This window comes from Nerophis ophidion, linkage group LG16 (assembly GCF_033978795.1).
Source record: "Nerophis ophidion isolate RoL-2023_Sa linkage group LG16, RoL_Noph_v1.0, whole genome shotgun sequence".
NCBI lineage: Eukaryota > Metazoa > Chordata > Actinopteri > Syngnathiformes > Syngnathidae > Nerophis > Nerophis ophidion.
Genome location: NC_084626.1, coordinates 50,870,064 through 50,892,563, shown reverse-complemented (window position 1 = coordinate 50,892,563; position 22,500 = coordinate 50,870,064). Strand labels below are relative to the sequence as shown.

Genomic DNA, 22,500 nt, shown 5'->3' with positions numbered 1-22,500 from the left:
ATCGTCTGTCTTTTGATGTGTGTGTACTATTGTGTGTGTACTAGTGATGTGTGTGTACTACTATTATGTGTGCACTACTATAGTGTGTGTGTGTGTGTGTTCTACTGATGAGTGTGTTTTTGTGTGTGTGTACTACTATTGTGTGTGTACTACTGATGTGTGTGTTTGTGTGTGTGTGTTACTGATGTGTGTGTTTGTGTGTACTATTATTATGTGTGTGCTACTATAGTGTGTGTGTGTACTACTGATGAGTGTGTTTGTGTGTGTGTACTACTGATGTGTGTGTGCACTACTATATTGTGTGTGTACTACTATTGTGTGCGTGTATTACTGATGTGTGTGTGTGTTACTAGTTTGTGTGTGTGTACAACTGATGTGTTTGTGTGTGTACTACTGATGTGTGTGTGTGTGTGTGTGCTACAAGTGTGTGTGTGTGTGTGTGTACTACTATTATGTGTGTGTGTGCTACTGATGTGTGTGTACTACTAGTGTGTGTGTGTGTCTGTGTTTGTGAGTGCTATTGTGTATGTAGACAACTACTGATGTGTGTGTACTACTATTGCGTTACTACCGATGTGTGTGTACTACTATTGGGTGTGTGTGTGCTACTGATGTGTGTGTACCACTATTGCGTTACTACCGATGTGTGTGTACTACTATTGCGTTACTACCGATGTGTGTGTGTACTACTATTGGGTGTGTGTGTGCTACTGATGTGTGTGTACTGCTGATGTGTGTGTTTTACTGATGTGTGTCTACCACTATTGCGTTACTACTGATGTGTGTGTACTACTATTGTGTGTGTACTACTGATGTGTGTCTACCACTATTGTGTTACTACCAATGTGTGTGTACTACTACTGTGTGTACTACTGATGTCTGTGTACTATTGATGTGTGTGTACTACTACTACTGCATGTGCACTACTGATGTGTGTGTACTACTGACGTGTGTCTACCACTATCGTCTGTCTATCTATTTGTGTGTACTACTATTGTGTGTGTACTACTGATGTGTATGTTTGTGTGTGTGTGCTACTATTGTGTGAGTGTGTACTACTGATGTGTGTGTTTGTGTGTGTGTACTACTATTGTGTGTGCACTACTATAATGTGTGTGTGTACTACTATTGTGTTTGTGTACTACTGATGTGTGTGTGCGCTACTAGTGTTTGTGTGTGTGTACTACTATCATGTGTGTGTGTGCCACAAGTGTGTGTTTGTGTGTACGACTATTGTGTGTGTGTACTACTGATGTTTGTGTACTACTGATGTGTGTGGGTGTGTGCTACTGATGTGTGTTTGTGTGTACTACTATTGTGTGTGTGTACTACTGATGCATGTGTAGTACTTTCGTGTGTGTGTGTGTTACTGATGTGTGTGTACTACTTTCGTGTGTGTGTGTGTGTTACTGATGTGTGTGTACTACTTTCGTGTGTGTGTGTTACTAATGTGTGTGTACTACTTTTGTGTGTGTGTTACTGACGTTTGTGTACTACTGATGTGTGTGGGTGTGTGCTACTGATGTGTGTTTGTGTGTACTACTATTGTGTGTGTGTACTACTGATGCGTGTGTAGTATTTTCGTGTGTGTGTGTGTTACTGATGTTTGTGTACTACTTTCGTGTGTGTGTTACTGATGTGTGTGTACTACTTTCGTGTGTGTGTGTTACTAATGTGTGTGTACTACTTTTGTGTGTGTGTGTGTGTGTGTGTTACTGATGTGTGTGTACTACTTTCATGTGTGTGTGTGTTACTAATGTGTGTGTACTACTTTCGTGTGTGTGTGTGTTACTGATGTGTGTGTACTACTTTTGTGTGTGTGTGTGTGTTACTGATGTGTGTGTACTACTTTCGTGTGTGTGTGTGTTACTGATGTTTGTGTACTACTTTCGTGTGTGTGTTACTGATGTGTGTGTACTACTTTCGTGTGTGTGTGTGTGTTACTAATGTGTGTGTACTACTTTTGTGTGTGTGTGTTACTGATGTGTGTGTACTACTTTCGTGTGTGTGTACTACTTTTGTGTGTGTGTGTGTTACTGATGTGTGTGTACTACTTTCGTGTGTGTGTGTACTACTTTCGTGTGTGTGTGTGTGTGTTACTGATGTGTGCGTACTACTTTTGTGTGTGTGTTACTGATGTGTGTGTGTTACTAATGTGTGTGTACTACTTTTGTGTGTGTGTGTGTGTTACTGATGTGTGTGTACTACTTTCGTGTGTGTGTACTACTTTTGTGTGTGTGTGTGTTACTGATGTGTGTGTACTACTTTCGTGTGTGTGTGTACTACTTTCGTGTGTGTGTGTGTGTTACTGATGTGTGCGTACTACTTTTGTGTGAGTGTGTTACTGATGTGTGTGTGTGTGTTACTGATGTGTGTGTTGGCTCTGGCCCTCAGCAGCAGCTTGACACAGTCACTCTTGTTGTGCAGACAACTGTAGTGCAGAGCTGTGTTTCCTGCCACCGTCTGCACGTCCACATTGGAGCTGACACACAAACAATCAAACAATCAAACAATCAAACAAACAAACAAACAAACAAACAAAGAGATAAAGAATGCAAGAAAGAATGAAAGAAAGAAAAGTGTGTCATGTGATGAACAAAAGTTGGAGCACACTGACCAGTTCTGGGCCAGGAAGTCCAGGATGTGCAGAGAGGTCCTGTCAGCCAATAGGACGGCCAGGTGGAGGGCCGCCTCCCCCTTCTCCTGTTGCCATGGAAACACACGTCAGACGTCGGTTTCCACTTGCTTGCTTCTCCCTGGCCAGTCCTGCTCAGTTGTCATGGCAACAGAGGAGGGCAGGGCAGTCTGAGCACACCTGGTGGCACTCACACTGATTGACCACACCTGTTCACTATCAGCAACTTTGATTAGACGTGCCTGTCCTTCAAACTGACATTTATACAACGCTGATTATACGTACAAGTCCTTTAAACGTACTTTGATACAACATTGATTATACGTACGAGTCCTTTAAACTGACATTTATACAACATTGATTACACGTACATGTCCTTTAAATTTACTTTGATACGTTGATTATATGTACATGTCCCTTAAACTGACATTGATACAACGTTAATTATACAAACGCATCCTTTAAACAGACATTGATACGTTGATAATACGTACATGTTCTTTACAGTATGTGAGACAGCCTACTTGTATGTGAGACAGCCTACTTGTATGTGAGACAGCAGGGGGTGGCTGAGCTCGGTGCGCTGGGCGTAGACTTGGATCAGGCGGTAGATGTCACAGGTCTTGGTCGCCTCCTGCAGGATGTTCAGTGCAGTGGAGGAGCTGTGACTCCGCCTCACAAAGTGAACTTCCTGGTACTTGGACAGGATGAAGTCCTTACGCTCCGTCCTGTACACACACCATAGTACATCTAGTACATCTAGTACATCTAGTACATCTAGTACATCTAGTACATGGAGTACTCATATACCCCTGTGTGTACACACACATATGTCTTATATGTGTACTGATATACCACTGTATGTATATGTGCGTCTTATATGTGGCTGTGTAGTACTGATACAAGACTGTGTGTATACATGTGTGTGTGTGTGTCTTACATGTGGCTGTGTAGTACTGATACAAGACTGTGTGTATACGTGTGTGTGTGTGTGTGTGTGTCTTACATGTGGCAGTGTAGTACTGATACAAGACTGTGTGTATACGTGTGTGTGTGTGTGTCTTACATGTGGCTGTGTAGTACTGATACAAGACTGTGTGTATACGTGTGTGTGTGTCTTACATGTGGCTGTGTAGTATTGATACAAGACTGTGTGTATACGTGTGTGTGTGTCTTACATGTGGCTGTGTAGTACTGATACAAGACTGTGTGTATACGTGTGTGTGTGTGTGTGTGTCTTACATGTGGCAGTGTAGTACTGATACAAGACTGTGTGTATACGTGTGTGTGTGTCTTATATGTGGCTGTGTAGTACTGATACAAGACTGTATGTATGTGTGTGTGTGTCTTACATGTGGCTGTGTAGTACTGATACAAGACTGTGTGTATACGTGTGTGTGTGTGTCTTATATGTGGCTGTGTAGTACTGATACAAGACTGTGTGTATACGTGTGTGTGTGTCTTACATGTGGCTGTGTAGTACTGATATAAGACTGTGTGTATGTGTGTGTCTTATATGTGGCTGTGTAGTACTGATATAAGACTGTATGTATGTGTGTGTGTGTGTGTTTTACATGTGGCTGTGTAGTACTGATATACCACTGTGTGTAAATGGATGTGCGTCTTATATGTGGCTGTGTAGTACTGATACAAGACTGTGTGTATACGTGTGGCTGTGTAGTACTGATACAAGACTGTGTGTATACGTGTGTGTCTTACATGTGGCTGTGTAGTACTGATACAAGACTGTGTGTATACGTGTGTGTGTGTGTCTTACATGTGGCTGTGTAGTACTGATACAAGACTGTGTGTATACGTGTGTGTGTGTCTTACATGTGACTATGTAGTACTGATACAAGACTGTATGTGTGTGTGTGTGTGTCTTATATGTGGCTGTGTAGTACTGATACAAGACTGTGTGTATAAGTGTGTGTGTGTCTTACATGTGGCTGTGTAGTACTGATACAAGACTGTATGTGTGTGTGTGTGTGTCTTACATGTGGCTGTTTTGCGAGGGCTTCATTGATGGACTCAGCAGGTTTGCCTCCAGTATTTCGTTGAAACCGGAGTTCCCAACATTTCTGGCCAACTGAGGGAGAGATTTGAGAATCGCAATTCCAACTTTGACCACAGCGTCAGTTGCTATGTCCAGTGGCGCTTTCCATCATTTTCAGCAGACTGCATTGCAAAACGTCAGACCCACCCAGGAATGGGACCATATGAATCTTAGGACCTACCAGCAGGTCGGAGGTGCCCAGACTGTCCAGACTGAGAGACTGAATCCTGGAGACGTGGACGCCCATCTCTCTGTGGACCCCCGAACACTCGATGCAGGTCAAGATGCCCAAGTTAGTCGACACCCATCCAGGGTCTGCAGGGGGGACACATGAGGAAGTCTTTGTTTTTGTTTACTAACAAGACATCATAGCGGAGCCAACATCGAGTTTCTACTTTTCCTTCGTTGAGCACAAAGACAAGAATAGTTAAATGTAAGTCGTGCCTTGGATCAAAGATCCTATCTACTGGCCGAAACAGAAATTCAAATCTGCTGAAACAGCTACAAAAGCAACATGCTTCGAGGAAACTAGTAAAGAGAGACACACAGCGGCTGGATTTTAACGGAGGGACTGCTAGCCAGGACATTGATAGAGCCATATGTGCTAAAAGACATGCAGGCTATTTCTACAGTGGAGTCACACCCTTTCAGGCAGCTAATTAGCATGATGGCGGGCGTCAAACGGCACGGAAAACATTTTCCACGTACTTGGACACAGTGGACCGTGAGCACAAAAACATGGAAAGCGAGCTAAAGAAGACTCTCCAAACTCTGCCTCTGCTCATCGTTCAGCACTGAAGGTAAACACACCAGGGCCAATCTTTCCTTTTCTCTAAACTAAAAGTGGGGAAATGCGTGAAATGAGTGCTCTGGGCTTCAGTACAGTGTTGATCTCATGAAGACATGATTTTATTTCACAATTCCTTGAGAGAAAAAAAAATGCCTGGTTAGGCTTTGTGTGTTTATCCTAAGTGCCTTCCTTGGTTTACAGCTATGTTGTTATTATGCGGTTTGTTACTTATGTATGTTGTGTTGCAGCTATTTAATACAGTTTTGTAACTTTGTTCTGCCCCGAAATAAATTGGCCCTTTGAAACATATCTATGTCCCCCCCTCCCTTGTGGAGGGGGTCCGGTCCGATGACCATGGATGAAGTACTGGCTGTCCAGAGTCGAGACCCAGGATGGACCGCTCGTCGGGACCCAGGATGGACCGCTCGCCTGTATCGGTTGGGGACATCTCTACGCTGCTGATCCGCTTGAGATGGTTTCCTGTGGACGGCACTCTCGCTGCTGTCTTGGATCCGCTTTGAACTGAACTCTCGCGGCTGTGTTGGAGCCACTATGGATTGAACTTTCACAGTATCATGTTAGACCCGCTCGACATCCATTACTTTCGGTCCCCTAGAGGGGGGGGGGGGGTTGCCCACATCTGAGGTCCTCTCCAAGGTTTCTCATAGTCAGCATTGTCACTGGCGTCCCACTGGATGTGAATTCTCCCTGCCCACTGGGTGTGAGTTTTCCTTGCCCTTTTGTGGGTTCTTTCGAGGATGTCGTAGTCGTAATGATTTGTGCAGTCCTTTGAGACATTTGTGATTTGGGGCTATATAAATAAACATTGATTGATTAATAATTGACTGTGTTGGAGCCACTATGGATTGAACTTTCACAGTATCATGTTAGACCCGCTCGACATCCATTCCTTTCGGTCCCCTAGAGGCGGGGGGTTGCCCACATCTGAGGTCCTCTCCAAGGTTTCTCATAGTCAGCATTGTCACTGGCGTCCCACTGGATGTGAATTCTCCCTGCCCACTGGGTGTGAGTTTTCCTTGCCCTTTTGTGGGTTCTTCCGAAGATGTTGTAGTCGTAATGATTTGTGCAGTCCTTTGAGACATTTGTGATTTGGGGCTATATAAATAAACATTGATTGATTGATTGATTGATCTTTGTCTTTGTGTGTCGTATGTAGACCACATTGCTTCGCAGAGTTCGGTGATCCAAATGCATGTCAAGTTGATCAACAGATTGTATTATTCTCAATAGTGCAACAACAGCACTGAAATGAAGGCTAAAAGGGCATCAATGGGAGCCTTAAAAAACAGAAGAAGTAACCAAATAGTTAATTTTCACAGTAACGCATTACTTTTTGGTGTAAGTGTACATACCCTACGCCTCCTACCCCCAATCCAACGCCCTCGACGAAAATCACATAGGACGGTCAGTGCCTGAGAGCTGCGGCCGACCACCATGACCCCGCACTCCCTTCCCTCTGTTGCTAGATATCTTGAGATGTATGTTTTAATACGTGTATGTGCTTTGCTATGGAGGTTGTTTACCCACTCCAGACTGGGCCCCCTTAGGAGCCCAGTCTAGATTGTATTTTTTTACTCATCCTTTCCCAGCGTTTTACCTTTTTCCCATCTTTTACGGGGCGCTGTTCTGTAACCCTCTACAGCAGGGGTGCCCACACTTTTTCTGCAGGCGAGCTACTTTTCAATTGACCAACTCGAGGGGATCTACCTCATTTATATATATCATTTATATTTATTTATTTATGAAAGAGACATTTTTGTAAACAAGTTAAATGTGTTTAATGATAATACAAGTATGTGTAACACATATAGATGTCTTTCTTTCACAAAGACAAGAATATAAGTTGCTGTATTACCTGATTCTGATGACTTGCATTGATTGGAATCAGACAGTAATGATGATAACGCCCACATTTTCAAATGGAGGAAAAAAAAAGTCCTCCTTTCTGTACAATACCACATGAAAGTGGTTGGTTTTTGGCATCTAATTCATCCAGCTTCCATACACTTTACAAGAAAAACATTGGCGGCAAATTCCGTAGCTTGCTTGATTGACATTCACGGCACCCGAGGGTCTTGTGAGATGACGCTGGCTGCTGCCAGTTCATTATTATGAAAAAATGACAGAGAGGAAGGCGAGAAACACTTTTTATTTCAACAGACTTTCGCGCCGTCCCTTCCGTCAAAACTCTAAAGGCCGACTGCACATTTCCTATCTTCACAATAAAAGCCCTGCTTCATGCTGCCTGCGCTAACAAAATAAGAGTCTCAGAAAGCTGGCGTGCACAAGTGATGTGCACGCCAGCTTTCTGAGGGATCGCTTGTGCACGCCAGTTTTCCGAGACTCTGTATTTAGTTAGTGCAGGCAGCATGAAGCAGGGCTTTTATTGTGAAGATAGGAAATGTGCAGTCGGCCTTTAGAGTTTTGACGGAAGGTACGGCGCGAGAGTCTGTTGAAATAAAAAGTGTTTCTGGCCTTCCTCTCGGTCATATTTTCATAATAATGATCTTGCAGCAGCCAGCGTCATCTCACAAGACCCTCCGGTACCGTGAATGTCATTTAAGTGACGTCTTGGTGAAGATTGATGATCACTCATTTTTAGGTCTATTTTTTTAAAAGCCTGGCTGGAGATCGACTGACACACCCCCCCCGGTCGACTGGTAGCTCGCGGTCCACGTAATGGGCACCCCTGCTCTACACTGTTTGTTTGTTTCATCTTGAACGGGTTTGTGCTGAAAAAAAAGTTTTGTTGTACTTGTGCAATGACAACAGAGACCTAACCTATCCTATCCTATCTGAGTTACTTTTGAAATAAAGTAACTAGTAACTGTAACTTCAGCAATCAACCCAACACTGGTCAGGAATAGGTGAGGTTGCCTCTGACCTGGCGCCCCACAGTCGCAGCAGCTGCTGTTGCCAGGCATGCGTCGGATGTCTTCAGTGATGGAGCGGGTCAGATCCTCCATGCTGCTCTCTGGACCTTCCTTCTTGCCCCCGTCCAGCGCCACCGTCAGGGCTTCCTGTTTGCTGTTGCTGAGCACCGAGATCCAGCTGCTCACACACACACACACACACACACACACACACACTGGTTATTATTGGAATGGGGACCAAGTTTTTGTTCATGACTTGTGGGGACTACCCTTTCTACAGGTTGTGGAGGCATAAAAGAAATGAGGTCAAATGTCCAATTCGCAGTTAACTCATACACGTCTTTAAATCCCTGGATTGATGAAGTCATGTGCGGATCTTACTTAATGGGGACCCTGGGGTAAAAGAGTTAATTTGGTTCATGGGGACCAAATTTTAATAATTTTGCATAATTCACACAAATTTGTACATGACTACTGAGGACCATTTTAAAAAAAAAGTTCTAATTAAATATGACATGATCCTCAGAATCATTTAAAAAGGTTTCCCTTTAGGGGACCTGTTTTTTTGGTCCCCATACCGTCAGAGGTCCCCTAAAGGTGTGTAAACAGAGCCATGTCCCCATTAAGTCAGAATTGCCAGAACACACACACACACACACACACACACACACACACACACACACACACACACACACACACACACACACACACACACAGACACACACACTGGTTATCATTTGGAATGGGGACCAAGTTTTTGTTCAGGACTTGTGGGGACCACCCTTTCTACAGGTTGTGGAGGCATAAAAGAAATGAGGTCAAATGTCCACTGGCCAGTTAGCTCATACACGTCTTTAAATCTCTGGATTGATGAAGTCATGTGCTGATCGGTCTTAATGGGGACCCTGGGGAAAAAGAGTTCATATGGTTCATGGGGACCAAATTTAAATAATTTGGCATAATTCACACAAATTTGTACGTGACTACTGAGGACCATTTAAAGAAAAAAGTTCAAATTAAATAGGACATAATCTTCAGAATCATTTAAAAGGGTTTTCCTTTAGGGGACCTGTTTTTTTGGTCCCCATACCGTCAGAGGTCCCCTAAAGGTGTGTAAACAGAGCCATGTCCCCATTAAGTCGGCATTGCCAGAAAACACACACACACACACAATGGTTATCATTTGGAATGGGGACCAAGTTTTTGTTCAGGACTTGTGGGGACCACCCTTTCTACAGGTTGTGGAGGCATAAAATAAATGAGGTCAAATGTCCAATTCCCAGTTAACTCATACACGTCTTTAAATCTCTGGATTGATGAAGTCATGTGCTGATCGGTCTTACTGGGGACCCTGGGGGAAAAGAGTTAATATGGTTCATGGGGACCAAATTTAAATAATTTGGCATAATTCACACAAATTTGTACGTGACTACTGAGGACCATTTAAAAAAAAAAGTTCAAATTAAATAGGACATAATATTCAGAATCATTTAAATAGGTTTTCCTTTAGGGGACCTGTTTTTTTGGTCCCCATACCGTCAGAAGTCCCCTAAAGGTGTGTAAACAGAGCCATGTCCCCATTAATTCAGCATTGCCAGAACACACACACACACACACAGTGGTTATCATTTGGAATGGGGACCAAGTTTTTGTTCAGGACTTGTGGGGACCAGCCTTTCTACAGCTTGTGGAGGCATAAAAGAAATGAGGTCAAATGTCCACTGCCCAGTTAGCTCATACACGTCTTTAAATCTCTGGATTGATGAAGTCATGTGCGGATCTTACTTAATGGGGGCCCTGGGGAAAAAAGTTCATATGGTTCATGGGGACCAAATTTAAATAATTTTGCATTATTCACACACATTTGTACGTGACTACTGAGGACCATTTATAAAAAAAAGTTCAAATTAAATATGACATAATCCTCAGAATCATTTAAAAAGGTTTCCCTTTAGGGGACCTGTTTTTTGGTTGCCATACCGTCAGAGGTCTCCTAAAGGTGTGTAAACAGAGCCATGTCCCCATTAAGTCAGCATTGCCAGAAAACACACTCACACACACACACACACACTGGTTATCATTTGGAATGGGGACCAAGTTTTTGTTCAGGACTTATGGGGACCAGCCTTTCTACAGGTTGTGGAGGCATAAAAAAAATGAGGTCAAATGTCCACTGGCCAGTTAGCTCATACACGTCTTTAAATCTCTGGATTGATGAAGTCATGTGCTGATCAGTCTTACTGGGGACCCTGGGGGAAAAATAGTTAATATGGTTCATGGGGACCAAATTTAAATAATTTTGGATCATTCACACAAATTTGTACATGACTACTGAGGACCATTTATAAAAAAAAGTTCAAATTAAATATGACATAATCCTCAGAATCATTTAAAAAGGTTTCCCTTTAGGGGACCTGTTTTTTTGGTCCCCATACCGTCAGAAGTCCCCTAAAGGTGTGTAAACAGAGCCATGTCCCCATTAATTCAGCATTGCCAGAACACACACTCACACACACACACACACACAAACACACACTGGTTATCATTTGGAATGGCGACCAAGTTTTTGTTCAGGACTTGTGGGGACCACCCTTTCTACAGGTTATGGAGGCATAAAAGAAATGAGGTCAAATGTCCAATTCCCAGTTAGCTCATACACGTCTTTAAATCTCTGGATTGATGAAGTCATGTGTGGATCTTACTTAATGGGGACTCTGGGGGAAAAAGAGTTAATATGGTTCATGGGGACCAAATTTAAATAATTTTGGATAATTCACACAAATTTGTACGTGACTACTGAGGACCATTTTTTTAAAAAAGTTCAAATTAAATATGACATAATCCTCAGAATCATTTAAAAAGGTTTCCCTTTAGGGGACCTGTTTTTTGGTCCCCATACCGTCAGAGGTCCTCTAAATGTGTGCAAACAGAGCCATGTCCCCATTAAGTCAGAATTGCCAGAAAACACACACACACACACAGTTGAATGGCGTTCGCCACAAAGACCGATGGAGTCGACATGAGTCCGAGGACAAGTGAATGGGACTTACGCCACACACTGGACTTCGTCCTCCGCCAGGAAGTGGTAGGTGCGATTATCTGCCGGACAAAGTGTGGTTAGAGTGTCCGCGCTGAGATGGGTAGGTCGTGACTTCAAACCCTGGCCGAGTCATACCAAAGACTATAAAAATGGGAGCCATTACCTCCCTGCTTGGCACTCAGCATCAAGGGTTGGAATTGGGGGGTAAAATCACCGAAAATGACTGCCGGGCGCGGCCACCGCTGCTGCTCACTGCTCCCCTCACCTCCCAGGGGGTGATAAAGGGGGATGGGTCAAATGAAGAGGAGATATTTCACCACACCTAGTGTGTGTGTGAAGTGAAGTGAATTATATTTATATAGCGCTTTTTCTCTATTGACTCAAAGCGCTTTACATAGTGAAACCCAATATCTAAGTTACATTCAAACCAGTGTGGGTGGCACTGGGAGCAGGTGGGTAAAGTGTCTTGCCCAAGGACACAACGGCAGTGACTAGGATGGCGGAAGCGGGAATCGAACCTGCAACCCTCAAGTTGCTAGCACGGCCACTCTACCATACCGTCAGAGGGGACTATCATTGGTACTTTAACTATAACTTTTTAACTTTAACTCGGGACGTTATGGTAAACCGTGGTAACATTTTCAGATGGTTAGTAATACCATTTACATTTTTAATGACCAAAAAAGCTAATTTAATAATAATGCATTTTAGGCAACACTGCTTACTTCCTGGAAACTGAAGCTCCACAGTGCGGTTTGGTTTTAGAAAACATGGCAACTACACGGACCTTGGCGAGTCTTGGAGACGGACTCGTTTGTCTCCCACTAAAAGTACACAGCGAAACAAAAAACTATTTGATGTTGGTTTTATTTTGTCAATAGATCGTCCTGCTGTGCCAGAATGTGGTGAAAGTGTGTTTAGAAAGTCTTTACTTTGTTCACTGGGGTGTTCACTCCTTTATTTAACTGCAGACTGGATCAGTGGTCAAATAACATCAATACTGGCTCAAATCTTTTGTCACCTAATTGAATTGAATGCAGGCTGCGAAGATTGTGTATTCGATGTGAGAGGTGTCACTCTTTATTTTTGTTGCACTGAACCACTAGGAGGTGTTGTTAAAGAAGAATAAAGCTTGTTTATTCCAAAAAATAACTTAGATTTATATTGTGCTTTTCTAAAGACTCAGAGAAGTGGGACTCGACATTCATTCACACGATGGTGGTGGTAAGTTACATCAGAAGCCACAGCTGCCCTGGGCTAGACTGACGGAAGCGTGGCTGACAGTTTGCACCTACGGCCCCCCCGACCACCACCTGTCATTCATTCATCATTCATTCACCAGTGTGAGCGGCACCGGGGGCAAAGGGTGAAGTGTCCTGCCCAAGGACACAACGGCAGCCATTTTTTGGATGTCAATAGGTGGGAAGCGTACCTGCAACCCTCAGGTTTCTGGCACAGCCGCTCTACCCACTACGCCATGCCGCCTTTATCTTAGACTTAGATTGGTCAGATCTTGTCTTAGACTTAGATCGGTCAGATCTAGTCATCGACTTAGAATGGTCACATCTAGTCTTAGACTTAAATTGGTCACATCTAGTCTTAGACTTAGATCGGTCAGATCTATTATTAGACTTAGATGGGTCAGATCTGGTCTCAGTCTGATATCGGTCAGATCTAGTCTTAGACTTAGATCGGTCACACTAGTCTAAGACTTAGATGGGTCAGATCTAGTCTTAGACTTAGATAGGTCAGATCTAGTCTTAGACTTAGGTTGGTCATATCTAGTCGTGGAGTTAGATGGGTCACATCTATTCTTAGACTTTGATTGGTCAAATCTAGTCTTAGACTTAGATTGGTCACATCCGGTCTTAGACTTAAATTGGTCACATCTAGTTTTAGACTTAGATTGGTGACATCTAGTCTTAGACTTAGATCGGTCACATCTAGTCATAGACTTAGATTGGTCACATCTAGTCTTAGACTTAGATTGGTCACATCTAGTCTTAGACTTAGATTGGTCACATCTAGTCTTAGACTTAGATTGGTGACATCTAGTCTTAGACTTAGATTGGTCACATCTAGTCTTAGACTTAGATTGGTCACATCTAGTCTTGGACTTAGATTGGTGACATCTAGTCTTAGACTTAGATTGGTCACATCTAGTCTTAGACTTAATCTGGTCACATCTAGTTTTAGACTTAGATTGGTCAAATCTAGTCTTAGACTTAGATTGGTCACATCTAGTCTTAGACTTAGATTGGTCACATCTAGTGTTAGACTTAGATGGGTCACATTTAGTCTTAGACTAAGATTGGTCACATCTAGTCTTAGACTTAGATCGGTCACATCCAGTCTTAGACTTAAATTGGTCATAGCTAGTTTTAGACTTAGATTGGTCACATCTAGTCGTAGACTTAGATCGGTCAGATCTAGTCTTAGACTTAGATCGGTCAGATCTAGTCTTAGACTTAGGTTGGTCATATCTAGTCTTGGAGTTAGATGGGTCACATCCATTCTTAGACTTAGATCGGTCACATCTAGTCTTAGACTTAGATTGGTCACATGTAGTCTTAGACTTAGATTGGTCACATCTAGTCTTAGACCTAGATCGGTCACATCTAGTCTTAGACTTAGATCGGTCAGGTCTATTATTAGACTTAGATGGGTCAGATCTAGTCTCAGACTGAGATCGGTCAGATTTAGTCTTAGACTTAGATCGGTCACACTAGTCTTAGACTTAGATCGGTCACATCTAGTCCTGCGTGTGTGTGTGTGTGTGTGTGTGCGTGTGTGTGTGTGTGTGTGTGTGTTCGTACTAGAGATGAGGTCAAAGCATTTCTTGTCCTCCATGCTGGGTTTGACCTGACAGGTGAGCAGGTTGAGTCTGGTGGGAGGTTTGTTTGGCTAGGGGAGGAGGAAGAAGAATTCAATCAAAATCACATGTCAACTAAATAATGCACACACACACACACACACGCACACACACACACACTCACCGTAGCGTGTGCGATGGTCAGGTAACAGTTTTCAACTGAACATTTCCTCTTCTGCCACATTTTCCTCAAGCTGCAACACACACACACATACACACACACACACACATTGTTGTGTGCTTTCCCTCCCCATAAAGCTGTTCTATGATGATGATATGACCTTTCATTTCATAAGTGTAGGTGTGTGTGTGTGTTTGTGTGTTACCCATCACTCTTCTTGTACAGAAAGCCACTCTTCTCTGTTCCATCCTGTCTATCTCCCAGCAGCTGATGCATGTTGTACACTTGCTTTGCTACACAATCCTGCTCACACACAACATCATGTGTGTTACATTGGAGAAGTTTTTTAGCGTGTGTGTGTGTGTGTGTGTGTGTTTGACCTGATCAGTGTTTACAACAGGCCGCAACTGATCTCTGAGTGACACCAGTTTACGTTTTTCCTCGTCCTGACGCTGCTTCACCTGCACACACACACACACACACACACACACACACACGCACACACAAAGCCTTGATGTGATGAATGCATTTTCTTCCAAGTCTTTTCACACTTTTAACAGAGTTATAAGTCATAAAATGTCACATTGTTGTACACGTGATAACATTTGATGAATGGCCACAGTTTGACCCTGGAACAGACTATTTCACTCCACACTATTTCCAAAAAGGAAAATATTCCGGAACCACTGGCAAATGTTATAGTCATTCCCTTCAATGTTGCTAAATCTATTTTTCACACACACCTATCTTCATCGTTATTTGTACATTTAATTTGGCAGCATCAGGGAACATGATAGTTTCACTTTCACTTAGCTTAACCATTTTTATGGTGCATTTGACTACTGCCAAACTTGTTATTTAAGATCAAACCTAAATGATAAATAAATAATACATGAATACAGAAAATAATACTACTTTTTTTTTAAATACTGCAAAACTGATTTTATAAAATCAAAATTGAATAATAAATAAATAATACATGAAAAAATAAAATACATATTTTTTCAAGATAAAAAAAGAATGATACATAAATAATACATTATTAAATAAAATAATGAAATTTTATTTTTAAAATACTGCCAAACTAGTTTTATGAGACCAAAAATTAATGATAAATAATTAATTCACAAATAAATAAAATACATTTTATTCCAAATACTGGCAAACTACTTTTTAAGATAAAAATGTATGAAGAATAAATAAAATAATAGGATGTTTTTTAAATACTGCCAAACTATTTCTTTAAGATCAAATATTTATGATGAATAAATAATACATGAATAAAAAAAATCTTACTATTTTTTTAAATACTGCGGAACTAGTTTTGTACGATAAAAAAAGATTGAGGATAAATAAATAACACATGAATAAATAAAATAATGAAAAATATATTTTTTAAATATTGCCAAACTATTTTTTTAAGATAAGAAATGAATGATAAATGAAAAAATTATAAAAAAAATAATTCAAAAAATTAAATGCTGTCAAACTAGTTGTTTTTTATATAAAAAAATAATGATAAATAAATAATATATGAATACATAAAATAATATATGTATTTTTAAATACTGACAACCTAGTTTTTAAGATGAAAAATTAATGATGAATAAATAATGCATGAAAAGATCAAATTATACAATTTTGTTTTAGATACCGCAAAGCTATTTTTATAAGATCAAAAATGCATGATAAATAAATAATAAATAATAAAATAAAAAATTTAATTCTGCCAAACTATTTTTTAAGATAAAAAATAATGATGAATAATTAATACATGAATAAATTACATATTATTTTTTATTTATTTAAGATCAAATATTTATGATGAATAAATAATACATGATAAATAAATTAATACACTTTTTTTAAATACTGCCGAACTAGTTTTATAAGATTAAAAAATTGATGATAAATAAATAATACATAAATTAAAAAATATATATATATATTCTTTAAATACTGCCAAAACAAATAAATGATAATACATTAAACAAATACAATTATAATTAATACTGCCAAACTACTTTTTATAATAAAAATGTAATAATACTAATAATAAAGACACAAGCGGTAGAAAATGGATGGATGGATGTAAAAAAATGTACTGTAGAATTTTGAGGACAAAAATAAATGAATAACATACAGTAAAGTGAAGCGCTGTGAATACTTTGTGGATGTATGACTATCTACAGACTTCTTATGTTTGATGGAGATAGTCATTACTGCCACAAGTGGTGTAAAAGTGTATTACACCTGAGTGGTGCACACATAGAATAGAATAGAATAGAATAGAATAGAAAGTACTTTATTGATCCCTGGGGGAAATTCAGCTAAATTCAGCACATAGACCTCAGCTCACTGGGTTAAGAAACTCCGACTCGAGTGACTTAGGAAGTTCTCTACGATCTTGGAAAAAAGTCCAGCTAACGTGTGTTAAACCATGTCTCTTGTGAGTCACATCAACATTTACCAAACATTTGACCTCTGTTAGGTACAAAGGTCATTGTGGGTGTGGTCTTACCGAGGTCAGCACGCCGTTCAGCTCGTCCATGTACTGCTTCAGCCTGTGAGTGGTGGAAACGCACTCCTGCAGGAAACTGTGAACACACACACACACACACACACACACACACACACACACACAGAATGTGAAGTGAAGTGAATTATATTTATATAGCGCTTTTCTCTAGTGACTCAAAGCGCTTTACATAGTGAAACCCAATATCTAAGTTACATTTAAACCAGTGTGGGTGGCACTGGGAGCAGGTGGGTAAAGTGTCTTGCCCAAGGACACAACGGTAGTGACTAGGATGGCGGAAGCGGGAATCGAACCTGCAACCCTCAAGTTGCTGGCACGGCCACTCTACCAACCGAGCTATACCGCCCCCTAATACCACAAAAATACAATTTCAATCCCAAAACCAAACTAACAAACGGAATAGCAATCAACAGAGCAATTGAGAGGACACACAAACAATCCAAAAGTAGCCAAACCAAAAAATGAATAATATCAACAACAGTATCAATATTAATAAGAATTCCTGTTATGATCCGCTGCATGGATCATATTCTGTTTGGGTTTTTTGGTTCGCTTGTGTTTTTGGACTCCTTCGGTTCCTGTGTGTGCACTTCTCAGTTGGTTACCATGGTTACAGATCATTTTCACCTGCCGCTTGTTCCGGTCGCACACCTGTTTTGTAATCACTGTCATTATTTAAGCCTGCTTTCTCCCGTCAGTCTGTGCGGCTTCCTAATTTGCTATACGCAACAAATAACGACTTCTGTTCCCGGTTCTGTACCTGCTAGCTTCCACGTTAGGCCTTTTATCTTCTAGCTCCCATGCTAGCTCTCTTGTTTTACCTTCTGTGCTTTGAACACGTTTTTCTTTGTCACAGTCTGATTTATTTCTAAATAAATAATTTGTTCTTACCTTCACGCTGTGTCCGAGGCTCGTCTGCATTCCTGGGAGAACGAATCCGCATCACCATGCGACCAGGTCGTTAAAATTCCAACATAGCAGTGATTCGGAATCCCTCATTGACATCATCATCACACAGTGTGCAGCATGCTAGAGAGACGTTGCATGCAGGGATGCATGTTACCCCCACCGCCCCCCATGAGTTCCCGCCACTGAGCAACCCAGCTTGGGTTAAGGAAGCCGAGCGTGGAAGTCTTCCGAGGTCAATACATAGCCTCTCCTTCACTAGGACCCTTTCCTTGCCTCCTCGTGGCAGCACACCACTGCCCCGTCGCCAAGTGGGTAAGCCCGGGAGGGGACTCTGGCTAGGGGAGAAAACCGTCAAATCAAATCTGAAGTCCACCTGCTGGAGTGAAAATGGTGGGAGTGACGATTGCACACCCTCACCCTAATCCTTACCTCTGTGCAAGCCTCTTGCTCACCTCCCAACCCCCCCAACACCCCCTCAAGAAGCCCTGTGGCGACACGGACTGGCGGCAGACACGGGCCAAGGATGTAGCTGGGAGTGACTAGTCAAACCATGCCCACAGGCGGCAATGGAGTGATGGTCGTTGTGACTGCGGGATGAAGCAGCTTGGTTGATTCCATGTTGGCAGAGCGGCACAATACTGCTCTCCCATGAAAGGGGATGGACCTGGAAAAGGCGGTTCAAAAATGGTTCGCTTCTCCTACTTCGGACAGTAAGCCGCAACTGTCGGAGCATCCCCCCTCGCGGTCGAAAATACAAGAAAAAAAGACAGCAATCTATGCATGGCTTCGTGGAATGTCCGCACACTATTGGACTTGGCCGAAACAACTGAGAGGCCCCACCGTAGGACAGCATTTGTGGCCCTTGAGCTCGACATCGATATTGCAGCACCCAGCGAAACCAGACTACATGGGGAGGACTTGGTGCAGGCTACACCTTCTTCTGGAAAGGGGTCCCAGAAGCCACCCGCCGGAGTTGGCTCTGTTGTGAAGTCCCTACTGCTGCAGTGGATCCCAAAATCTCCCATCGGCATCAATGAAAGACTGATGACATGGCAGATTCCTTTCACAAAGGGACGCTTCACCACCCTCATTATTGCTTATGCACCAACTCCGGATGCCAAACCCACCATCAAAGAGGCTTTCTACCGGGAACTTGACTCCATCATACAGAAAACTCCAGCAACAGATGAAGTCATTCTCCTGGGAGGATTTCAATGCAAGAGTGGGCACAGAACACCTGGTATGGAAGGCAGTCATTGGTCAACACGGAGTGGGGAATTTGAACAGCAACGGGCTCCGGCTACTCACCAGCTGGTCTTACAGGTGAAAAAACGGCTCAAAACAACCTGGCAAGACCTCCACTCAAAGCACTAGCACCTCCTAGATTACGTAATTGTCCGGCAAAGCGACGAACGGTATGTTCTTTCCACCAGTCACTCGTGGAGCAGAGGGCTGGACTGATCACCTCACAGTCAGGACCAAACTCCTCAAGACCATCCAAGCCCATCGTTCAAGGACAGCTCCAAACCGGAAACTCAACTGCCCAGCACTAAACAGCTCCACCACCATAGGCAACCTCCGACGGCACCTTGCAAGCAACCTTGATCAGATGGCTGAAGAATCCACTGAGTGACCAGCTCTGCGCGATGCCATCCATAGCGCAATCTCAGTGGCGCTTGGCCGCTCAAGGAAACGCCACCAGGACTGGTTTGATTGCAACTCTGCCGAAATACAGCTACTCCTACACTCCAGACACCAAGCGCATAAAGCCCTCCTGTCCTGCCCTGGATCTCCCTCCCCGTAAGCCACATTTTCTGCCACAAGACCCGCTACTCAGCTCGCCCTCCGAAGCATGGGCTAAGGAGAGCCAGAACCTTGCAGACTTCAACAACATCCAGGGCTTTAAATGATGCCATCAAAACCCCGTATGGCCCAAGGAAGCGGACACTTGCCCCTGTCCACTCAACTGATGGAACCACCCTTTTCAAGGACCGTCGCGAGATCCTTGGTAAATCACTTTGGGTCTTTCGTCAACCACACCAACCCTGCTAACCTCCACATTCGGGACGGACTCACAGACCCGCCTCGAATTATGCACCTTGACCCTCCACCACAGTACTGTGAAACCCGCCAAGCCACCAGGGGCGCGAAGAACAACAAAAGCCCTGGACCTGATGACATCCTGGCAAAGGTTTTTAAGCATGGCGAATATTTTCTTACACGTCGCTGCACTTCTTCATTTCACACATGTGGGAACATGAGACCCTCCCACAGGGCTGGAAGGATGCCAACATTGTGGTTATCTACAAGAACAAGAGTGACAAAGCAGCCTGTGGGAACAGCCTTGGAATTTCCCTTCTTTCCATCACAGGGAAAGTGTTGGCAAAGCTCAAGAGACTCGAGGAGCACATCTCGGAAGCTGCTCTTTCGGAGACACAATGTGGCTTCCGGAAGACGAGATCCACCACCGACATGGTTTTGGTCTTAACGCAGTTACTGGACAAGAGCAGAGAGCAGTGCAAAGACCTATATATCAATCAATCAATCAATGTTTACTTATATAGCCCTAAATCACTAGTGTCTCAAAGGGCTGCACAAACCACTACGACATCCTCGGTAGGCCCACATAAGGGCAAGGAAAACTCACACCCAGCGGGACATCGGTGACAATAATGACTATGAGAACCTTGGAGAGGAGGAAAGCAATGGATGTCGAGCGGGTCTAACATGATACTGTGAAAGTTCAATCCATAATGGATCCAACACAGTCGCAAGAGTCCAGTCCAAAGCGGATTCAACACAGCAGCGAGAGTCCCGTTCACAGCGGAGCCAGCAGGAAACCATCCCAAGCGGAGGCGGATCAGCAGCGCAGAGATGTCCCCAGCCGATACACAGGCGAGCAGTACATGGCCACCGGATCGGACCGGACCCCCTCCACAAGGGAGAGTGGGACATAGGAGAAAAAGAAAAGAAACGGCAGATCAACTGGTCCAAAAAGGGAGTCTATTTAAAGGCTAGAGTATACAAATGAGTTTTAAGGTGAGACTTGAATGCTTCTACTGAGGTGGCATCTCGAACTTTTACCGGGAGGGCATTCCAGAGCCTTCATCGACCTCAGCAAAGCGTTTGACACCATAAATGGTGAGATGCTCTGGAAACAACTGTCCAAACTTAGGGTACCACACAAGTTTCTCTCCATCCTGCAGCAACTGCATTATGGGATGCAAGCCAGAGTCCTCCCTGGAGAATTCCAGTCAGAGTTCTTTAAGGTAAATGTTGGGGTGAAGCAAGGCTGTGTACTGGCACCAGTACTGTTCAATCTCTTCCTTTCTGCCATCACCTACCTCTTCCATCGTGGCTCGGCTCACAAAGACAGTCTTCACCTTGAATACCGTCTTGACGGGAGTCTGTTTAACAATCGCTGTCTCCAAGCCCACACCTAGACGAAGGTCTGCCAAATCTATGAGCTACAACACCAGCGTGATTGTGCAATCTTAACGCACAACCCTTAGTCCATGCAGCATGCCACTCAACACAATTTCCACTCTGTACCAGTCCTTTGGTCTCCAGGACAACATTCAAAGAACTGAATTCATGTCCAAACTCATTACCCAACCTTCGTCACCCCACAGCTTCCATATATACTCAAAACGTCTATCATTTCTCTTACCTTGGCTCCACACTGTCCTCCCACTGCCCTTAAGAAGATCCTTGGTTTATCCTAGGAAGACACAGTCCCTTACAATGAGATCCTGCCACAAGGTGTACGGCAAAAGACACCTGGGGGGGCTAGGACACACCATACGCCTGCCTGATCATCCCCCTGCCCCGTCAAGTCCTCTACGGCCAACTGTACGAAACGAAGCGTGCTGCTGGTGGACCAAAGAAGCGCTACAAGGACCCTCTAAGGACCCTCTGAAGCGCACTTCCATCAACCCCATGTAGCTTGAAACCCTGGTATGTGACCACTTAGCTTGGCGGGCCACTTGTGGCAGAGTAACATCCCTACGGTTTAGCTCGGTTGGTAGAGTGGGCGTGCCAGCAACTTGAGAGTTGCAGGTTCGATTCCCGCTTCTGCCAACCTAGTCACTGCCGTTGTGTCCTTGGGCAAGACACTTTACCCACCTGCTCCCAGTGCCACCCACACTGGTTTGAATGTAACTTAGATATTGGGTTTCACTATGTAACGCGCTTTGAGTCACTAGAGAAAAAGCGTTATATAAATATAATTCACTTCACTTCACTACTCTGGAATGCCCTCCCGGTAACAGTTCGAGATGCTACCTCAGTAGAAGCATTTAAGTCTCCCCTTAAAACTCATCTGTATACTCTAGCCTTTAAATAGACCTCCTTTTTAGACCAGTTGATCTGCCGCTTCTTTTCTTTCTCATATGTCCCCCCCTCCCTTGTGGAGGGGGTCCGGTCCGATGACCATGGATGAAGTACTGGCTGTCCAGAGTCGAGACCCAGGATGGACCGCTCGTCGGGACCCAGGATGGACCGCTCGCCTGTGTATCGGTTGGGGACATCTCTACGCTGCTGATCCGCCTCCGCTTGAGATGGTTTCCAGTGGACGGGACTCTCGCTGCTGTCTTGGATCCGCTTTGAACTGAACTCTCGCGGCTGTGTTGGAGCCACTATGGA

General features: G+C 43.3%; 1 protein-coding gene across 2 annotated transcripts in view; it reads right to left on the bottom strand.

Annotated features, from left to right (window-relative positions):
* The window catches only part of unm_sa1614 (un-named sa1614), a 45,468-nt gene that overhangs the window by 10,652 nt on the left and 12,316 nt on the right, over positions 1-22,500 (bottom strand). For both annotated transcript variants that reach the window (XR_009802242.1, XM_061875444.1), the window contains exons 8-19: positions 16,930-17,005; positions 14,789-14,869; positions 14,614-14,711; positions 14,412-14,481; positions 14,232-14,319; positions 11,426-11,474; positions 8,387-8,553; positions 4,873-5,006; positions 4,633-4,724; positions 3,180-3,363; positions 2,618-2,703; positions 2,367-2,482 (exon numbers count right to left, since the gene is read on the bottom strand). Coding sequence is in view for 1 of the 2 variants with exons in the window: in XM_061875444.1 (XP_061731428.1) it covers positions 2,367-2,482; positions 2,618-2,703; positions 3,180-3,363; positions 4,633-4,724; positions 4,873-5,006; positions 8,387-8,553; positions 11,426-11,474; positions 14,232-14,319; positions 14,412-14,481; positions 14,614-14,711; positions 14,789-14,869; positions 16,930-17,005 (1,241 nt within the window). In the remaining variant the exon portion in view is untranslated. The remainder of the gene's footprint in view (positions 1-2,366; positions 2,483-2,617; positions 2,704-3,179; positions 3,364-4,632; positions 4,725-4,872; positions 5,007-8,386; positions 8,554-11,425; positions 11,475-14,231; positions 14,320-14,411; positions 14,482-14,613; positions 14,712-14,788; positions 14,870-16,929; positions 17,006-22,500) is intronic.